Below are 21,556 nucleotides of genomic sequence, written 5' to 3'. Positions count from 1 at the left end.
CAAATATTTGGAGACCATATGGTGCCTAAAAATGTTTTGGCAGCAGCTGCGATGCCCATAATACAGCCTTGTGATGTTCCATAAGCCCTACCTACACTCTGCATTTGTTTGTGGTTTCTTTTCAGCTACTTGAGATGCAAATGATGTGTTTGTGTGTTGCTGAGAGAATGCTGAGTGCTTCTGAGTTTGACCGCAGCAACACTGCTACGCATATTGTTTCTCCTGACAGTTCCCCCATGACTTGTTGCTCTGATTCTGTTGAATGAGCTCATCTGCCGACTGGTAAACAATAGATACAGTCTGACAAACTGTAACGAATGCAAAATTCACTTTTAAACACCGTGAGGATATTTTCCATAATCCATATTTATTTATTCATTTTTTTTTGTTTATTAAATTGGCAAAGTATCACATCCTCATTAGTTTGTTTTGGTGCAGCTTTTGCAGCTAAGCAGACACTGCTTTGTGTTTTTTTGTCCTTTTCTTTCGTTGTTGAGCCAACTTTTTTGGTTGAATCGAATTCCAAACACACCAAGGACTCATTTTCCACAAACAGCCTTGTGTTAAAACCTGCGATCGTCTTAAAAACTCACAGGTGAGATATCTCAGATGTCAGTCTCCTCCCCTTCTGCTATCTCCACTATCTGCTCTGCAGGGGGTCCCTCACTGCATTCTGGGCTTTGCGCCCCCCGAGATGATTGTTATAGGTTTAAAGGAATATAGACGAGCAAGAGTGTTTTCTTCCTTATCCTAGAACAGCTGTTCTCAACCTTGGGGTCGGGACCCCAATTGGGGTCGCGAGATGATTTCTGGGGGTCGCCAAATCATTTTGGAAGTCAGCTCTGTCTCCACTGTGTCTTTTTGGTCTTTTTGGTCACTTAATGTCTTTTTTTGGTCATTTTGTGTTGTTTTTTTTACTCATTTTGTGGTCAATTTGTGTCTTTTTTGGTAATTTTGTTTCCTTTTTTGGTAATTTTGTGTATTTTTTGGTCATTTTGTGTCTTTTTTTGGTAATTTTGTTTCCTTTTTTTGGTAATTTTGTGTCTTTTTTGGTAATTTTGTTTATTTTTGGGGTCATTTTGTGTCTTTTTTGGTCATTTTGTGTCTTTTTTGGTAATTTTGTGTCTTTTTTGATCATTTTGTGTCTTTTTTGGTCAATTTGTGTCTTTTTTTTGGTCATTTTGTGTCTATTTTGATCATTTTGTTTCCTTTTTTGGTCATTTTGTTTCCTTTTTTTTGGTAATTTTGTGTCTTTTTTGGTAATTTTGTTTCTTTTTTGGTAATTTTGTGTCTTTTTTGGTAATTTTGTGTCTTTTTTGGTCATTTTGTTTCCTTTTTTTGGCAATTTTGTGTCTTTTTTGGTCATTTTGTGTCTTTTTTGATCATTTTGTTTCCTTTTTTGGTCATTTTGTGTCTTTCTTGGTCATTTTGTTTCCTTTTTTTGGTAATTTTGTGTCTTTTTGGGGTCATTTTGTGTATTTTTTGGTCAATTTGTGTCTTTTTTTGGTCATTTTGTGTCTTTTTTGATCATTTTGTTTCCTTTTTTGGTCATTTTGTTTCTTTTTTGGGTGATCTGAACTGTGCGTGTGAGATTGTGTTCAGTGAGCGGGGGTCGCAGACAACATGGATGTTAAATTGTCCTAGAAAGCCAGGCCTTTTTTCCAGCTTTGACACAGGCCTGTGGAGATAGGGTGGCCATGTGCCTCTCCTTAAAAGATTTTTACTGTAGCTGTAAGATCCAATAATTACACCTGTTAGTGTGTCTTGGCATGGAGCCTCTGCAGTGACAGCCTGGTTTTTCCATTCTCATTACAAGACAAGTCTGCAGTCTGTCTGCAGAGCCCATTGAAGAAACATCATTCACTGTTTTATCTCTTTCAACTACAATGCCATGATCTTCTTTAGAAGATGGCTTTACCCCTGTGAAACTTTTCATGACGCCATATGTCAAATTAACCTTAAACATGGTATAATTATTAAAACAAAGCAAAGGTTTTACTACTTTAGTGTCTCATAAATGTTCTGAACGCCCAAGAAATATTTTGAATTAAGACCAAAATAATTCATAAATGTATTTCCCCAGCTGTTAAACCATGTTGCAGCAAAAACAGTATTCATGGAAGCAGTCACATGATGTGAACCATTGATTTGTGGTCTCTGGTTTTAAAGCCTTGAGTTCTGTGTTTTGGCCGTTGCCATCTTGATTTAACTCTATGGAGTCTTATAGTGCTATTTTGTCCATTTTTGAATCCTTTTCATGTCTTTTCGTGTCTTTGTAAGTCATTTTGTGTCTTTTTTGGTAATTTTATTGTCTGTTGTTGTGTCTTTTTTAGTTATTTTGTGTCTTTTTTTTGTCATTTTGTGTCTTTTTTGGTCATTGGTGTCTTTTTTGTGTCCTTTTTTTGTCATTTTGTGTCTTTTTTTGGTTTGCTTTGTTTTTACATCTGGATGTGATGAAGAAGCCATGCTTTGGCGCTTTGGAGACTCCAGAGGGTTAAAGCCGTGGCATTATTGTTTTTGGCAAGCAGTGCATGTGCAGAATAGATGGGAAGCTGGAATGATGCTACATCATCAGCTAATGCTAGCACTTGCTAGCTAGCTTGGTTAACAAGGGTCAATAGTTATTCAAAATGAACACGGTTTGGTCTAATAACTTTGACCCTTTCACTGTATTTTCACTTAATGACAGTTTATTTGAACGTTTTGTTCATTAAATGTCTTGTTCAGCGTTTGGTTGGACTAACAGACACTCCAAGGAGTCGCTGCTCAGTTTTCTGAGGTCAGTAACAAACATTTTGTTTTTGTTTGTTGCCAAAACTAACATCCCAGTTAATGCTCCAGCTAATGCTAACATGAATTAGCAGCAGCTTCTCTCAGTCAGGTTGAGGTGTAGAGAGGCTGTAGTCAGTGATCAGATCCCTCTCCTCCTCCACAGTCCAAATATGGTCTGCTTCCTGTATCGGAAACAAGATGGAGACGAGTGTAACGCTGAACTCGATGCTTCCAACGGGCCACAAACCAACGGGTGACGTCACGGTGACTACGTCCATTATTTATATACAGTCACAATATTCAGTTATCTAGCATATGTTCTGCTGTGAGCTGGAATAAGCTAGTCACATGAAACTTGGTAGCATAATTGAAAACGTAAAATTGTAAAATTGCTTCATATAAAATTTGATCCCAATCCCAAATAGAGCAGCTTCTTTCCGCTGGTTAAAAAATTGCCGCTAGCAGCTATGTTTCCTCCTTCCTTTGCCGTTTCCTGTTAAGTGGCTATGTGCCTGGTGGTGGTGCAGCCTCTGACCTGGTCCACCTTCCTGCACTCATGCTATCATTAAGGCAGTGCTCTGGGCTGGCCTGTCAGGACTGGACAGGCTTGTCAGTCAGACGCTCAGACAGCTGGGTTCATGGCAGCCTACGCTTCGATCCTGTCTGCACCTCCTTCCTCCCACAAAGACATGGATCAGCCCGATAACAAGGCGACAACTGCCTCCCTGTCTGTTGCATGCTACATTAGCGACTCTATGAGGCCTCCAGGCCACGGTGGTGGCACAGGTCTGCTTATCTCTGCTCGTAAGAAATTGTCGCTCCTCTTCACTCGCACATAATTATTTCTTCATGTGAACTCCACACTGCATGAGATAACCCACCCTCCTCCACTGTGAGGGCTGAATTTAAGGTTGAAAGCTTTAATTGGGAGAGGCTGCTAGTTGAAAACTTTTCTACTCACACGTCAGTCAGTGTCTAGGATTTCATTTTTTTTTGTTACAGGCTGTATGCCAGAAAGTGAGTTTTGAAAGGCAAACATTTCAGCACCTTGAAAAGCAAAAGCTGAGTCATTGTTATTGATCACCCACCTCATCAGACTCATTCCTGAACACAAATCCAAGGCAGCTGACAGTGTCATTTTCTGTGCCGCCTTCATAAAAAAAAAAAAAAGCATGTCCCTGGTAATTTCAACTACAAACTGTGCATGTGCATAAATATAACACTTGGGCGTTAAAATTACAATACCACAATATTAGAAAATGACACTCAATCACCCTTATGGATTAAAGGAATGAAGGTCTGGTACATTATGGTTAGCACTTAAGCTAAGAGCTTGACATTTTATAAATGAATTATGTATGTGTTGTCAGTGGCTTGTGCAAATATTTCAAAACTGGTAGACCATAAGAGCATTTTGACAAGAGGTGAGAAAGTGGGCACTGATTGGTAAAATAACACATATTGACAGAATAACTTAATGGGAATGTATTGCTAAGGTCAAGGTCTAATTATTGGTAGAGCATTTAACCCTTAATAGGACACTCATTGAAATACTTGCAAATTCCAAATTTCAACCCTAGAGAATATTGGAGGATATTACATACAGCCAGAATGTGTAAAAAAAAACATACGGACCCGGGGGAGGGGGGTAATATTTTGAGAAAAAAGTTTACAAGATTAAAGTGGCAAATCTATGAGGAAAAAAATGTGCAGATTTATGAGATTTAAAGTGGTGAATCTGCGAGAAAAAGTTTCATAATTTTCACTTTTTTCTCGTAAATTTGTGACTTTTTTCACGCAGATTTGCCACTTTAAATCTCTTAAATCTGCGACTTTTTTTCTTGTAGATTTGCCACTTTAATCTTTAACTTTTTCTCTAAATATTGTTGTATTGTTAATTATATTTATGTTTTTGTAATACAAGACATGTTTAGACAAGGATGTTAACTGGGCTGGGAGTTTATAAGTTTTACTTCTTCTCACTCCTTTTCGCATATGTATTCTGTCATGTTAAATGTTTTGTCTGACTCTTTTTTTTATTTATTATTATTTGTTTTCATATTCGAAATAAACTTAAATCAAATCAAATCAAACCAAAATCAAATTGTTTGTATTTTTATTTTTATTCATACCTGGCCCTAATATGCCGTCATAGTCAAGTTCTCCTCGTACAAGTCATTGAAGAATAACACAACTGTTTCTTGCAAAAAAAAATTCAAAATCTTTCATTTTCACATTGGAGGTCCAGGTCAGTAGTTAATATTATTATATTATTATCATACTGATTGGTCAGATGTCATGGTGTCATGGCGTCTTTGTCAAAGTACTTCTACAACAACATAATTGTTGATTATCACAAGACATAAAAAATATAAAATATACTGCTTTCAACATGGACCAATGCACAGGCAGAACGTGTGCTCAGACTAGATGATCTGATGATAGAGATAGACATATTTCATTTAACAAGTGAGACATGTTTATTTCCAGTGCACTGCAAAAAAAGAAAAGTTGGGTGAACTCAAAATTTCAAGGCAACAAACTTCGATAAAATTTTAAGTTGGACAATTAAACTAAATATTTTAAGTTTTGTTTTTTAAGTTTGCTCAACTCTGAATTTCTCTGGCACGATTGTAACGCCGCTATGAAATGTCAGCTAATGTTGCGACCACAATTTTGAGTTAGCATTGATACGCTAATGGCTACTCTTGTAGCTGTAACAAGCAGCGCCGCTAGCATCAGTTAGCCGCTAGCATCAATTAGCCGCTAGCATCAGTTAGCCGCTAGCATCACTTAGCCGCTAGCTTTCGCTAATGACCAAATTTCCCAACAAAGAAATAAGAGTTATCAGAACTATTGTCCCTTGTTGTGAACCCCAACTTAAAGATATAAGTAACAACAACCCACCAACTTGTTTTTGAGCAGACAACTGGCTTCCTTTGTTGTGCTAACTTACATTATTGCCCTAAATGTCAATAATTTATATTTCCAAGTTTTACCAACTTAAATCACTGTTTTAGGCCAAAAAATACAAGTTGGCTTTTTTGCAGTATGGGGCAGCGTGCTCACTCTGTCTGCCTCATTTGGCCACTGGTGGTTTTTCCACTAGATTGAACCTCTGATGACCAATCTATGAGTCAGGAGTTTTTGTCTGACATAGCTCCACAGAGAAAAGATTCAAGGCTGGCAAAGGTTACGTAAAATCTGACTGATGCAATCGCTTTTTAAATTATTCATAAGCAAAACTGCTTCCTTTGAAAGCATTTTATTGGTTCCTTTTATTGGTCACAATAATCTCCTATCCTCCTCCATCTTAAAACTAATCTTGCAACTGAATGTACACAGCTTGTGTCTTTATGGGAAGACAGGACCCAGTTGAGATACATATATATTTTAGATATAAATAAATAGATATAATCTTGTGCCTGAAATTAAAAGAGCTAAAGGGTTTTTCTAGAGCAAATGGTTTTGTTAATATAAAATGTATTGATGACACTTTACAATAACCCTCATTTATAAATGGTAAACAGATCGTTTATTAATGTTTAATCATCATTTATAAACCTTATATAGGCCATTTAGAATGTTAAATACATAATTTATTAATGTTTAACTAACTACATCATTTATACATGACAAATAGATGGTATATTAATGTAAGTTTATAGGTACTTTACCATTAACAAACAATTAAATTATAATAAATAGTTTTAGTTGCACAAATGTTAACATTTTTAACACCATATTAAGTATGTTAATGATTTTTAAATGATTCATATACCTTTAAGAAATTGGTTTAAAACATTTCAAGATTAAATATGTATAGCACTTTGTAAATGGTTAATAATTGGTCTATAAACCAGCTATAAACATCACTTAGTTGGTTATTGTAGTGTGTATTGTGTGTGTATTGTGTGTGTATTGTAGTGTTTAAGTGTTTAAGTGTTACCAATGTGTATATATATATATATATATATATAGTGTGATGTCTTGCTCCGTACCGGTTGAACAGATCCACCTCAAATCAGGTCAGCAGAGACTTAACCCCTCCATGATGCTAGATTGTGAAGCTTTGGTCATTTTATTGCATGCTGTTGCCATGGTGACCATCCAGGCCGTGAAACAGGAAGTTGTTGTAACTTCACCATACATTGTCCAATCTGCCCCAAATTTGTTGTGATTCACAAGGGTCCATGCTTGAACACATCCCTATCTCAACATGTCACAGTCACAGTCATAGCGCCCCCTACTGACAACAGGAAATCAGCCTCATAATACAAACTTCAACCGATTTACATGACGTCTTCAATGTCTGAAAGCAATGTCTGCCAGGGGCTGTTCACTGCTGCTTGCAGCTCTAGTTCTTTTTCTTCTTTTTAATTTTTTTCATGCTGCACCTCTCTCTCTCTTGCACAAGAGAGAGAGAGGTGCAGCATGGTGGTTGTCTGTAATGCTAAATAGGCATAGATTTAGGTTACTTAATCTTACTGTTACTGTTGATACCAGCAATGTAAATGTTTGACATGTCAATGTGGGCGACATGCTGTGATAGGTTCAAGTGCCTTAAAAAGAGCTGGGACTACTGTAAATCTGAAAACACAAAAGGGAAGGGAAATTGTGCTGGAAGTAATTAATAGCTTGTCACCCACTAATGTCAGTAGTGAGTAAATGTTAACATTGTATTAACATGTTTGACAGCCTGTTGTGATCTTTGACATCTCAGTTTAACCAAGTGTGAATAACTTTCAACAAGTAGAGAAAAGTACAGCTTGTACTACTTCATGAACTTAAAATGATATGCAGAAACTTAAGAGTTTAAGTGAAACTGACTTGGGCAGAGTGCGTTGCAGGTGATCTTCTGTACAGACATGCCCTCGCAGAATGCCCCGCCGTTGAGAGGCGCCGGGTTCGTACAAGTTCGAGATCGCTTCTGGACACCCCGCCCACATGGCACATTACAGGGAGACCACTCTGTCCACAGGGACCAGCCGCCGTTCACTGCAAGGAGTTCAACAAAGTTAGAGAGTGAGAAGAGGTAAAGTGAGTGCACAATAACACATTTTACTTTTTCCAGAACTCTAGCATAGTTAAATACTCTAACAAGACCTGGGGTTAATAATGATTATGCAGTCTCCAAGGCACTGCAAGGCAACAATGCATAACGGCTGGAGCAGATTGAGTACAGCACATTCATTGTGGTGGATATACAGCTCTCTCTCTCTCTCTCTTTCTTTCCTAATTGCCAGTTCAATGTCCCTCGCTCTTGGATTAAGATAAAGACGTGGAACTGTGCACAAGCTAAGAAAACAGCCATTAAATGGAATTGCCATTTCTAAAGGCGACACTGACTCATACTGGTGGACAGGTTGGAGTCGACCACTTAGCGCCCTGACTGAAGTGGTTTACTTTATGATTTCTCTGTCTAAAGTGTGTAAAACCTGAATGTTTACCAGTGCTATCAAAGCCGGTGAGCCTCCGTTGCCGGAAGGCCTCTGGCAAATAAATACTTAATAAGCAACACTCCTTTTAAATAAGATTAAGACACAGTGGCTTATTTCCTTTCATAAAGTACACATTGATTTTAAATGAGAGGCAGTAAATTGAGTCTTTGAATAATACATTCATTGAAATAAAGAGGAAACATCTCTCTTTAGTGGAGACATGGAGATGGGTGTCTTAATCACTTTTGTAGGGGTGCAGGAAACCAAACAAATTGATCTGAAGTGCCGTGTAAACAGTGTATCAGCACACTGTGATGTGTTGTAACAGGCAATAACAGCAGCTGCGTACCAAAGACGATCACTGTGGCTGTGGCGCTGCGTCTCTTGGCCACGATGTTGCTGGCCATGCAGGTGTAGTTGCCTGAGTCAGACAGCCGGGCCTCGCTGATGATGAGGTTGTGGTCTGCGCGGGTGTCAATGTTGTCATCAGTCAGGGAACTCAGTAGCTCTTCGTTTTTCAGCCATTCCACCTACACAAAAGAGGTAATAAAAGGCAGAGATATGATGCATGTTCGCCCAAAAATATTGCATATCCATTCTCAATCATTTATCAACTTTTAAAGGATCATTTTGTTCCATTACAACATGGACAGTTTGTAGTTCGGGCCATTGTATTCTTAGTCATTATCGGAAAGGGGGAACATTGCAACATTGCTCCAGCAATTTTTTACAGGATAAGAACCAGATGTGGGCCTGTTTCAGCTGGGAAAGTCTCAGGCCACGGCCTCTGAAAAGTCCTCTCACTCTGGACTCTGGAGGTGACGTTTGGTTTTCACCGTTGCTAACTGTGCACAACGTCAGCAGCTGAAAGCAGCATGGCTAATTATTCACAGAGTCTCTGCTGATCATAAACATAGTGATTGTGAATTAACAGCATCACTAACTGTGCACAGAGTGTCTGGTGCTTGTTGTAAACAAACAGAGATCGCTAAGTGAACACCTCCTGCAGCAGCAGCACATACACACTGTACTGCTATAGAGCTAACTGTTAGCCTGTTAGCACATACACACTGTACTGCTAATGAGCTAACTGTTAGCCTGTTAGCACATACACACTGTACTGCTACAGAGCTAACTGTTAGCCTGTTAGCACATACACACTGTAGTGCTACAGAGCTAACTGTTAGCCTGTTAGCACATACACACTGTACTGCTAATGAGCTAACTGTTAGCCTGTTAGCACATACACACTGTACTGCTACAGAGCTAACTGTTAGCCTGTTAGCACATACACACTGTACTGCTACAGAGCTAACTGTTAGCCTGTTAGCACATACACACTGTACTGCTACAGAGCTAACTGCCGCTAACGGCGGCTCTTCTCAACAAGCCGGCCTCCAGCTCGTTAGCGTCTCGTTAAGAAGAGTAAGAAGGAGTCGCTGGATTTGTCTCCAGTCGGTTTTATGAAAAATAGTCACTAAAGGGATCTGAAAAGTCGCTAAATTTATCAACAAAGTTGCTAAGTCGGGACCACTGCTACGCCAGCTTTTACAAATGGCGCGTGTTGTTGTCGTGTAGACCAGTAGTTCTTCTAAATGTTTATTCATTTATTTAAACAGAAAAATCACTTTAGAAAAGTTTAAAAATAAAGGCTATATTGTGAGAATAAGGACATGTGTAACATCCCTCCTGCAGTATACACAGGTAACCTCAGCTAGTGGTAACCTCACCTAGTGGTAACCTCACCTAGTAGAAAACTCAGCTAGCGGTAACCTCAGCTAGCGGTAACCTCACCTAGTGGTAACCTCACCTAGCGGTAACCTCAGCTAGCGGTAACCTCACCTAGCGGTAACCTCACCTAGTGGTAAACTCACCTAAATGTAACCTCACCTAGCGGTAACCTCAGCTAGCGGTAACCTCACCTAGTGGTAACCTCACCTAGCGGTAACCTCAGCTAGCGGTAACCTCACCTAGTGGTAACCTCTCCTAGCGGTAACCTCTCCTAGCGGTAACCTCACCTAACAACAGAAACACAGAGCTAATGGAAACATGGTGAAGCATCAGGGAGATGAAAGTGCTGAACATCTAAATATCTTTGGGGGGTCGCCAAAGTTTACAATAGTAAAAATGTGGGTCCCTCAAGAAAAAGGTTGTTAACCACTGTATTTAAGCATTCCACTAAAACCACAGTTATATTTCACATTTGCTTGGTTTGCCCAAATAAAGGTGACTTTGAGTGTTGCCACTAAGGACAGGTATATAAACACATTTAGCCATGTACAGACAACATGTAATACAAACTACTATGTTTCTGAATCCTCAATATGTTGATCCCATATTTGGATTATTAATATACATTGGTACTGGTCAACTGCACCCCACAAATCCCAGCCGGCTATGTAACCACAGCCCGGCAGCACAACCACCAACATTAAACCCATTAGACTGTCAAAAGAAGCACTATAACCTATTACCATCAACAGAGAGGAAAACTAATTATAAATTACAAACTTAGTGATGCTTTAGTGCTTCCACCATGGTAAGAGAGCTGCATCACTGCATTTGCAAATTACATTTATAGTGTGACAGAATGGGCCGGGCTGATGGATTTATAGGTAGCGCACAGGCACCCTTCATAATAAACAACACTCCGGCTGGATGCAAATAGGAAAATAGGAAGTGCCTGTGGGCATGCAAACATTGGGTAAATAGAAATGACACACAGACCCGAGAGATGATGGATTGCAGGTACATATTGACACAAATAAAAATGATAATGAACATCATAATGTAGTAATCTTTTCTCACAGTCTGTATTTTTTCCCCACATGTATTTAAGTCAATTGTACCACTATAAGTATGAGTGGGAATTTCTGTTTTTGGCAGGAGAGGAGGACACTACACTGCAAAAAAGGGGTCTAAAAACAAGATAAAAACAGTAAATCTGAGGGAAATTATGTTGCTGCATGGACAAGATTTCTTAAATTAAGATTGTTAAATCTAGAAACGCTTAAAATTAGAAATTTACTCTTAAAACAAGATAAATTAAAGCTGCAAACAGTGATGAACTGGCCCGAGCAGAGTGTTTTATTTTCATTGTTTGTTTCTTACCAAGATAAAAAAAAAACTTTAGATTTAGAAGTGTTAGATAATTTATCTTGTTTTAAGAGTTAATGTCTTATTTTAAGTGTTCAACATGCTTATTTCTAGATCTAATAATCTTAATTTAATAAATCTTGTCAAGGTAAATTATCTGTCCATGGAGCAACATAATTTCCCTCAGATTTACTGTTTTTATCTTGTTTTTAGACCCCTTTTTTGCAGTGTAGTGTCCTCCTCTCCTGCCAAAAACAGAAATTCCCACTCATACTTATAGTGGTACAACTGTCTTAAATACATGTGTGAAAAAATACAGACTGTGAGAAAATAATAAAGAATTAATAATCTTAATTCAAGACATCTTATCAAGGTAAATTATCTTTATCTTTCTTTTATCTTGTTTTTAGACTAAACACCTTTTTTGTAGTGTACACCTACAGCTGAAGCCTCTATTTCCCCATATTTGCCTTGAAGAAAACTTGGAAGCCCATCTTCAAAGGCTCCCAGATTGTTCTTTACAATTAAAAGATAGCCTTTAGCCACGGGTTTCCATCAGAGCTAAAGCGCTTAGCATCATTGCTAGATAAGGAAACAGAGAGACATCAGGCTTGGGGACAGTCTTATTTCTCATGATTGAGGTCATCTGTCACTGAATAGGTGACACAAGTGCCTCTGACTCTTTATGTATTTATTTTTTTAATTTTATCTTGGAATTTTTCAGGGACTTGTGACTTGAAAGAGGCAATTAGCATTTAATGAGCATAGACCAGCCTTCGCAATGTTTGGGGCTACGACACACGCTATCTGTCTCTCTGCTGCTATGAGCCCTCAGGTAATAATGACTAGAATCAGAGAGCAGAAGGGAGGAGAGAGAGAGAGAGAGAGAGAGAGAGAGAGAGACAGAGAGAGAGAGAGAGAGAGAGAGAGGAGGAGGAGGAGGAGGAGGAGGAGTGGGTGGAGGGGAAAATATGAAAAGACAAATACAGATTAGCCTGGCAAGTGTGTGGCAGAGGCTGTGAGAAATGAAAAGCCTAATTGGCACATTTGTTTCAATTAGGACGTGGTCATCAGTGTCAGCGCTGACGGAAGGTTTCCAGGCGGAGCTTCATCAGGGCTTCCTCCCTCTGATTTCATTACCCCAACGCCTCAGAAGGTCACCTCCTCCAGCACCTCCTCCAGCCCCGCACAGTGGCCGGGTCCTCTACTTACACACACACACACACACACACACACACACACACACACAGCCTTGTCTAGAGCAGCCATTCTCAACCTTGGGGTCGGGACCCCAATTGGGGTCGCGAGATGATTTCTGGGGGTCGCCAAATCATTTTGGAAGTCAGCTCTGTCTCCACTGTGTTAAAGTGTTCATGTGTTAATGTGTTTTAGTCTTTTTGGTCATTTAATGTCTTTTTTTGGTCATTTTGTGTCTTTTTAGGTCATTTTGTGTCTTTTTTTTAAAATCATTTTGTGGTCAATTTGTGTCTTTTTTGGTCATTTTGTTTCCTTTTTTTGGTCATTTTGTGTCTTTTTTAGTCATTTAGTGTCATTTTTTGGTCATTTTGTGTCTTTTTGGGGTCATTTTGTGTCTTTTTAGGTCATCTTGTGTCTTTTTTTTATCATTTTGTGGTCAATTTGTGTCTTTTTTGGTCATTTTGTTTCCTTTTTTTGGTCATTTTGTTTCTTTTTTGGGTCATTTTGTGTCTTTCTTGGTCATTTTGTTTCTTTTTTGGGTCATTTTATGGTCAATTTGTGTCTTTCTTGGTCATTTTGTGTCTTTTTTGATCATTTTATGGTCAATTTGTGTCTTTCTTGGTCAATTTGTGTCTTTTTTAGTCATTTTGTGTCATTTTTTGGTCATTTTGTGTCTTTTTGGGGTCATTTTGTGTCTTTTTAGGTCATCTTGTGTCTTTTTTTATCATTTTGTGGTCAATTTGTGTCTTTTTTGGTCATTTTGTTTCCTTTTTTTGGTCATTTTGTTTCTTTTTTGGGTCAATTTGTGTCTTTCTTGGTCATTTTGTGTCTTTTTTGATCATTTTATGGTCATTTTGTGTCTTTTTAGGTCATCTTGTGTCTTTTTTTTATCATTTTGTGGTCAATTTGTGTCTTTTTTGGTCATTTTGTTTCCTTTTTTTGGTCATTTTGTTTCTTTTTTGGGTCAATTTGTGTCTTTCTTGGTCAATTTGTGTCTTTTTTGATCATTTTGTGGTCCATTCGTGTTTTTTTGGGTCAATTTGTGTCTTTTTTGGTCATTTTGTTTCTTTTTTGGGTGATCTGAACTGTGCGTGTGAGATTGTTTTCAGTGAGTGGGGGTCACGGACAACATGCATGTTAAATTGGGGGTCGCGACTCAAAAAGGTTGAGAACTACTGGTCTAGAGCACATCGTTGGGACCCAAGACTAGAACATGCAACGTGGGAACCGCCCTTTCTGAAGGTTCTACAGCCCTGAAAAAAATCAGAGTGAGGACTGGCCGATACAAAAATGTCCTCACTCTGTTGGTTAAAAACGTGTCCTGGTCCTCAGTATGTAGGAAGTACAAGAACACACACACACACACACACAGCTCATTCAGATGACATTTGCTGATGATTAGATGCTGAGAAATGTGTCAGTTGAGGGGCAATTAGAGGACAGGAGAGCAATGTAAGTGGTGACACAGCAGCCATCATCAGGACTTATGAGCAGAGTCTGATCAGGACCTTGCCAGCTGACGCATTTCCCCCAGTAGTTGAGTCCCTCACAGCCAGACACCTGGGTGTGACGGTCATTTCATGTCAAGGTGACGCGGTACAATCGGTGTGCTTGAGCGCTATAAGAAGGAAAGTCTGTCTGCTGAGTCATGCTTAGTGTCACAGTCTAGCATGGTCTCCTCCCCTTTGGGCGACTCTCGCCTGCCGGCGTGGGCGGCAGAACTTTTTAATTGCTGAGTATCTCATCACTGCAATTATACAAGGACTAACTGTCTCTGTCAGGCTTCCCCCGGGGACCAGGGGATGCTGCTGGATCCCCCCCGCTGAGCGCCATATCACAAGTGATAGCACAGAGCTAATCCATCAATGCATCCCCTCCCCCCCCCCCCCCATGCATATACCTGCAGACACTTTGAACTTGTCATAGTTGCAACATGGTCTCACAGGAATCCGTGAAATAGCCACGGATTTGCTTAACTCAAAATCCGTGGAATAGCCACGGAATCACTCAAATTTCCGTGAAACTGACACGGATTTCGCTACAATGCAAGTTAATGACAAAAATGACAAAATGACAAAAAAGACAAACAATAACTAAAAAAGACACAGCAACAGACATAAAATGACCAAAAAAGACACTAAAAAGACACAAAATGACCAAAAAAAGACACAAAATAACTAAAAAAAGACACAACAACAGACACAAGATGACCAAAAAAGACACAAAATTACTTACAAAGACAAGAAAAGACATGAAAAGGATTCAAAAATGGACAAAATAGCCCTATAAGACTCCATAGAGTTAAGAACTGTGTGCACTATCCCGTGGCTATTCCATGGATATTTGCTCCTATTGGTTTGTTCCAAGTCACGTGACTTTCAAGGTCCCGGCGGTCAGAACAAAAAACATGGCGGACAGTTCTCTCATTTTTAGTGAAAAAAATCAATATTTTGACTTAGTTTCTGCATAAAAATGGATTTTGATCACATTTCTAGCGAGAAATATATCAATTCAATTCAATTCAAACAACTTTATTTATCCCAAATAGGGCAATTCAGTTTGCAGTCTCCAGTCAGACAGCGCACGAGACAAAGCAAAAACAAAACAAACAAACAAAACAAAAGCAGGACAGCACATAAACCAAACAATTCCCTCTGTCAGTGGCAACAAATCAGTGTGAGGGTAGCAGCAATATCCAGTCCCCAATGGACCACAGCGCAAACAATCTCAGGACAAAATGAGGGGAAGGTAATAAATAAATAAATACATTTCCACCTTATGGCTGGAATAAATAAATAAATGACTAATTACTGCTATCGGTAGCATTTAGCAGCTTGATAGCTGAGGGATATATGTTTTATTTTCTAAATATTCACTCAGTGAATGTACATAATCACTTTGTATGTTGGAATAGCCACGGGATATGACTGTCATTAACTTGCATTGTAGCGAAATCCGTGTCCGTGTCAATTTTGTGTCTTCTGGTCGTCTTTTTTGGTCATTTTGTGTCTTTTTTTGATCATTTTGTGGGATTGTTTAGTCATTTTGTGTCTTTTTTTGTATTTTTGTGTCTTTTCTGGTCATTCTGTGTCTATTTTGGTCATTTTGTGTCTTTTTTTGTATTTTTGTGTCTTTTTTTAGTCATTTGGTGTCTTTTTTTGGTCATTTTGTGTCTTTTTGGGGGGGAAACTTAAGGAAATATGCTGCTGTGTTGAATTATGGGAATGAAGGATCCAGCACTTTTTTGGAACTCCCTATTGGTTTGTGTCCATTTTTAGTGAAAAAAATCAATATTTTGACTTAGTTTCTGCATAAAAATGGATTTTGATCACATTTCTAGCGAGAAATATATGTTTTATTTTCTAAATATTCACTCAGTGAATGTACATAATCACTTTGTATGTTGGAATAGCCACGGGATATGACTGGCATTAACTTGCATTGTAGCCAAATCCGTGTCAGTTTCACGGGAATTTGAGTGATTCCGTGGCTATTCCACAGATTCCTGTGAGACCATGTTGGTTGTTACGTGCTGCAGATCTTGACAGCAGCAGGTAGGTTGGAGGGTCTGAGGTTAATCAGCAGGGAGAACACAAAGTGGGCCCGTGTCGCCCATCTGCCTTCCCTGTTGCTTTTCAAATGCCACCATTTCTCCCCTGCAAGCTACGAGGCACTGCATTACTATTCCACCACGATCTGTCTTATCTTAACAAAATAAATAGAGGGAGCTTCCAGCTCCAGCCTGCACTGGGGGGGATGTAATTGCTTGGCTTAATAATGAAGCTCATCATCTGCTCTCCAGGAGACTCTCTGTGACCTATGAGATTATAACGAAGGCGCTCGGCAGCATTATCAAAAAGTAGAAACAAGTCGAGAGGAGGCGGGAGATGGGACGGAGTTAAATGCTAACTTGTTTCCGAGTAGCATCGCAATGTCTTTGTGAAGCTCGACAGAGAGCAGCTTGTATCACAGTGCAGGAGCATTTAGTTGATTCCTCTTTGTGCCGTAGCCTGGCTGTCTACCTGAGCTACTGTAGATCAAGGGGATTCATCTCGGATTAAAGGCTTTCATTCAGGGAAGTTGAAATTGGCTTCCAGTTTGGCTGTTCATTTCACACTTTCTCTCAGAGCAACCTCTCAAAAGAAACTCATTATACCGGGTTCTCATGGACTCTTTTCTCCCTGAGTTAAAAGATCTGCTCTGCATTTACACCCCCTGATATGTGTAAAGTAAAAGCGGGGGATTGGTTTTGGATCCGCAGCGCCGAAACAAAATTATGAATAAGCCAGTCCTATGTTCTATTAAGCATGGGCAAATTACAGTCTCTGCTCTTTGGGTACCATGCATGAAGGTATATTTGTAGCAAAATACTTGTAAAAGATTTGTAAGTTGAAATATGAATATGAATTAACTGGAAACACAAGTTTTTTTCTGTTGATGAAGTGTTAATTGGCTTTAAGTTGATGTCGGATTCAGTTTGCCTGACAAAAAAAAAAAATGTGACTCAGTAGTTATTTTTTCTTCCGCAGAAATCTACCCCAATCTGTGGACTACACTTGGTTTGACCCTTCCAGTGACTGTAGCTGAAGCAGGGAGGAGTTTTTCCAAGCTGAAGCTTATTAAAACATACTTGAGGTCCGCTATGTCAGTAGTTCTCAACCTTTTTGAGTCGCGACCCCCAATTTAACATGCATGTTGTCCGTGACCCCCACTCACTGAACACAATCTCACACGCACAGTTCAGATCACCCAAAAAAGACACAAATTGACCACAAAATGACCAAAAAAGACACAAAATGACAAAAAGAAGACACAAAATGACTAAAAAAAGACACAAAATGACCAAAAAAAAGGAAACAAAATGACCAAAAAAGACACAAAATGACAAAAAGAAGACACAAAATGACTAAAAAAAGACACAAAATGACCAAAAAAAGGAAACAAAATGACCAAAAAAGACACAAATTGACCACAAAATGATTAAAAAAAAGACACAAAATGATTAAAAAAAAGACACAAGATGACCAAAAAAGACACAAAATGACCAAGAAAGACACAAAATGACCCAAAAAAGAAACAAAATGACCCAAAAAAGACACAAATTGACCACAAAATGATTTAAAAAAAGACACAAAATGACCTAAAAAGACACAAAATGACCAAAAAAGACATTAAATGACCAAAAAGACTAAAACACATGAACACATGAACACTTTAACACAGTGGAGACAGAGCTGACTTCCAAAATGATTTGGCGACCCCCAGAAATCATCTCGCGACCCCAACTGGGGTCCCGACCCCAAGGTTGAGAATAGCTGTGCTATGTCACAGGAGCGTCTCTCTGGACTTGTCATCATCAGCATCAATCATACAGTTGCTCAACAGATTTCGTATGATGATGTAATTGATGATTTTGCACCAAAGAAGCCTAGAAAAGTCAAGTTTTAGATTGAACTTCACACCTGTTGTTAATGTTAATGCCAGTTGTAAACAGGGTGAAAAACCCAGGGTGAAAAACCCAGGTTGAAAAATCTGCTACAGTCTGAGCACTGAATTCAGATTATGTTAGTTATGTTAAGGATTTGTGCAATTTACATTGGTGTTTATATACTGTATTTCATTTATTTATCTTGTTTTTTCTCTTTTCTTGTTAGCTTTTTGTATAAGATTAAAAATAGGAAAATAAAACAAATAATATCTTGTTGTGTTGGTGGCTGGGTTTGGTGGTAAGCATTTTTTTGGGTCAATGTAAGTGAGTCAAAGTAAGTCTTAAAAGTTTAAACTATGGTTTGAAAGTGAAAATAGATTTTGACTATTTATTCTGATATACTATCAGAACAGTAATCTTCCCATGGTATTAGGTACACTAGTGCAGTCTAATGCAATCTAATACAAATCTTCTGCCATAAAGTTAACCTATATGATGCCTGTAAAAGGGTTAATTATAAGTTTTATCCTTGAGGTCATATTTTGTAATGGTGTAGTATTACATTGTAGTATAAATTCTGCCCTTCCATTATGTATGTAAACAGGTAGGGAAATAATAGAAACACCTTTAAATATAATGTATTCCAGCAACACAGCACCTTTTTTTCAGTCATAAACACAATTCTGTCAATGACAATGATTTGGCAATGGGGCAGGAAACATTTATAAAGATAAAGATAAATGTTTAAATGCATTTAAATTTATTTTTTGGCCTTTTTCAGCTTTATTTGATAGTGGTATGAAAGTGGGAGACATGCAGGAAAAGGCTCAGAGCAGGATTTGAATCCAGGCCAACTGCATTGCCAGGACTATGCCTTAATGGTATGCGCTCTACCGGTGATCCACAGGGATGCCCCATTATGACGAACGTTTTAATATGGCTGAGCATGCACCTGCACAATAGACATACTGGAGGACATAGAATGTAATACTTTTACTGCTTAATACAAGAAAAACTCACACAGTTGTCACTTTCTATAACTGATGTTACTATTACTATCTAACCTCTCTTTAGAGCCCCACATATCCCACATCACCTGAACGGCCTTCTTTCACCTGAAACATATTACCGTCTCCGTTCATCACTCTCCTTCCTGCCGCAGAAACACTGATACATGCCTTAGTCACCTCCAGACGAGATTACTGCAACAGCTTCCTGCACGGTTTTCCCTCCAAACTCCTCAACAAACTCCAGTATATTCAGAACTCTGCTGCTCGCCTCCTCACCCGCACCTCCTCCCATGACCACATAACCCCTATCCTCCACAACCTCCACTGGTTACCGGTTCAACAACGAATCAACTCCAAAATCCTCCTCCTCACCCACAAAGAGCTCCATCACCAGGCCCCCTCCTACCTCACTGACCTCCTCTATCACCAGGCCCCCTCCTACCTCACTGACCTCCTCCGCCACCAGGCCCCTCCTACCTCACTGACCTCCTCCACCACCAGGCTCCCTCCTACCTCACTGACCTCCTCCATCACCAGGCCCCCTCCTACCTCACTGACCTCCTCCACCACCAGGCCCCCTCCTACCTCACTGACCTCCTCCACCACCAGGCCCCCTCCTACCTCACTGACCTCCTCCATCACCAGGCCCCCTCTTACCTCACTGACCTCCTCCGCCACCAGGCCCCTCCTACCTCACTGACCTCCTCCACCACCAGGCCCCCTCCTACCTCACTGACTTCCTCCATCACCAGGCCCCCTCCTACCTCACTGACCTTCTCCACCACCAGGCCCCCTCCTACCTCACTGACCTCCTCCATCACCAGGCCCCCTCCTACCTCACTGACCTTCTCCATCACCAGGCCCCCTCCTACCTCACTGACCTCCTCCATCACCAAGCCCCCTCCTACCTCACTGATCTCCTCCATCACCAGGCCCCCTCCTACCTCACTGACCTCCTCCATCACCAGGCCCCCTACTACTTCACTGACCTCCTCCATCACCAGGCCCCCTCCTACCTCACTGACCTCCTCCATCACCAGGCCCCCTCCTACCTCAATGACCTCCTCCACCACCAGGCCCCCTCCTACCTCACTGACCTCCTCCATCACCAGGCCCCCTCCTACCTCACTGACCTCCTCCATCACCAGGCCCCCTCCTACCTCACTGACCTCCTCCACCACCAGGCCCCCTCCTACCTCACTGACCTCCTCCACCACCAGGCCCCCTCCTACCTCACTGACCTCCTCCATCACCAGGCCCCCTCTTACCTCACTGACCTCCTCCGCCACCAGGCCCCTCCTACCTCACTGACCTCCTCCACCACCAGGCCCCCTCCTACCTCACTGACTTCCTCCATCACCAGGCCCCCTCCTACCTCACTGACCTTCTCCACCACCAGGCCCCCTCCTACCTCACTGACCTCCTCCATCACCAGGCCCCCTCCTACCTCACTGACCTTCTCCATCACCAGGCCCCCTCCTACCTCACTGACCTCCTCCATCACCAGGCCCCCTCCTACCTCACTGATCTCCTCCATCACCAGGCCTCCTCCTACCTCACTGACCTCCTCCATCACCAGGCCCCTCCTACCTCACTGACCTCCTCCATCACCAGGCCCCCTCCTACCTCACTGACCTCCTCCATCACCAGGCCCCTCTTACCTCACTGACCTCCTCCACCACCAGGCCCCCTCCTACCTCACTGACTTCCTCCATCACCAGGCCCCTCCTACCTCACTGACCTCCTCCATCACCAGGCCCCCTCCTACCTCACTGACCTCCTCCACCACCAGGCCCCCTCCTACCTCACCGACCTCCTCCACCACCAGACCCCCTCCTACCTCACTGACCTCCTCCACCACCAGGTCCTCCTACCTCACTGACCTCCTCCATCACCAGGCCCCCTCCTACCTCACTGTACACTGTATTTGAGATGCAGCTCAGCACTGTCAAGTTGTTCTAGTCATAAATGTCTGATAAACAACTTTATTAATCAATGAAACCATCAAAATCACTTCAGAAAAGTACTCGTAGTCCTCATCTGATTTTGTTTTTGTTGGGTTGAAACTAACTGCATAACATTAAAGTTCAAGTTTGGAAAAAAGTAGAGCAAAGAGTAATTTGTATTTATTTTCTATGCTGGAAAATACTGGATAGTATTATCTATACTGGGTCTCTTACTACGTTCACATCAGCACTAGAGTGATTTCCATGTCAGTATCTGAACGGCTGTAACAAAGCTTGAAACAACAACTGTTTTTTTATCCTTATTTTTCCTTGGATGTGTCTTGAAGTGCAGCTCTGCCATTACAACCTTTGTCCCTTCTGCCTGTATAAATTCTGTTTCAATTCTACATGCTATCGCTTTTGCTCCTGTTGTTGTGTCGCATGTTGTGCAGAAGTGATTTGGGCCTGTGTCTTACTGCACACTGCAGAGACAGCTAAAGAGGTGTGGGGATGACAGGCATGGCCGCTCAGAGGAGCAGGTAAAAGCAGCTTTTCCTGTCTTTTTCTTGGTGATCTATAAAGAATAAAACTCTCATTCTACAAACCTGTCAGTCCTGCTGAAATGTTTTCCACTGAGGTTTTGATTTTTGTTTTTTGATGTAAGAT

The 21,556-nt window shown here is 40.6% G+C and overlaps 1 protein-coding gene across 1 annotated transcript in view; it reads right to left on the bottom strand.

Moving 5' to 3' along the window:
* Positions 1–21,556, bottom strand: part of unc5db (unc-5 netrin receptor Db) — a 392,579-nt gene that overhangs the window by 141,524 nt on the left and 229,499 nt on the right. The window contains exons 5-6 of the mRNA XM_059338101.1: positions 8,563–8,743; positions 7,603–7,770 (exon numbers count right to left, since the gene is read on the bottom strand). Coding sequence (XP_059194084.1) covers positions 7,603–7,770; positions 8,563–8,743 — 349 coding nt within the window. The remainder of the gene's footprint in view (positions 1–7,602; positions 7,771–8,562; positions 8,744–21,556) is intronic.

This window comes from Centropristis striata, chromosome 7 (assembly GCF_030273125.1).
Source record: "Centropristis striata isolate RG_2023a ecotype Rhode Island chromosome 7, C.striata_1.0, whole genome shotgun sequence".
In the NCBI taxonomy this organism is placed as follows: Eukaryota; Metazoa; Chordata; class Actinopteri; order Perciformes; family Serranidae; genus Centropristis; species Centropristis striata.
This window is presented reverse-complemented; position numbering and strand designations above follow the sequence as displayed.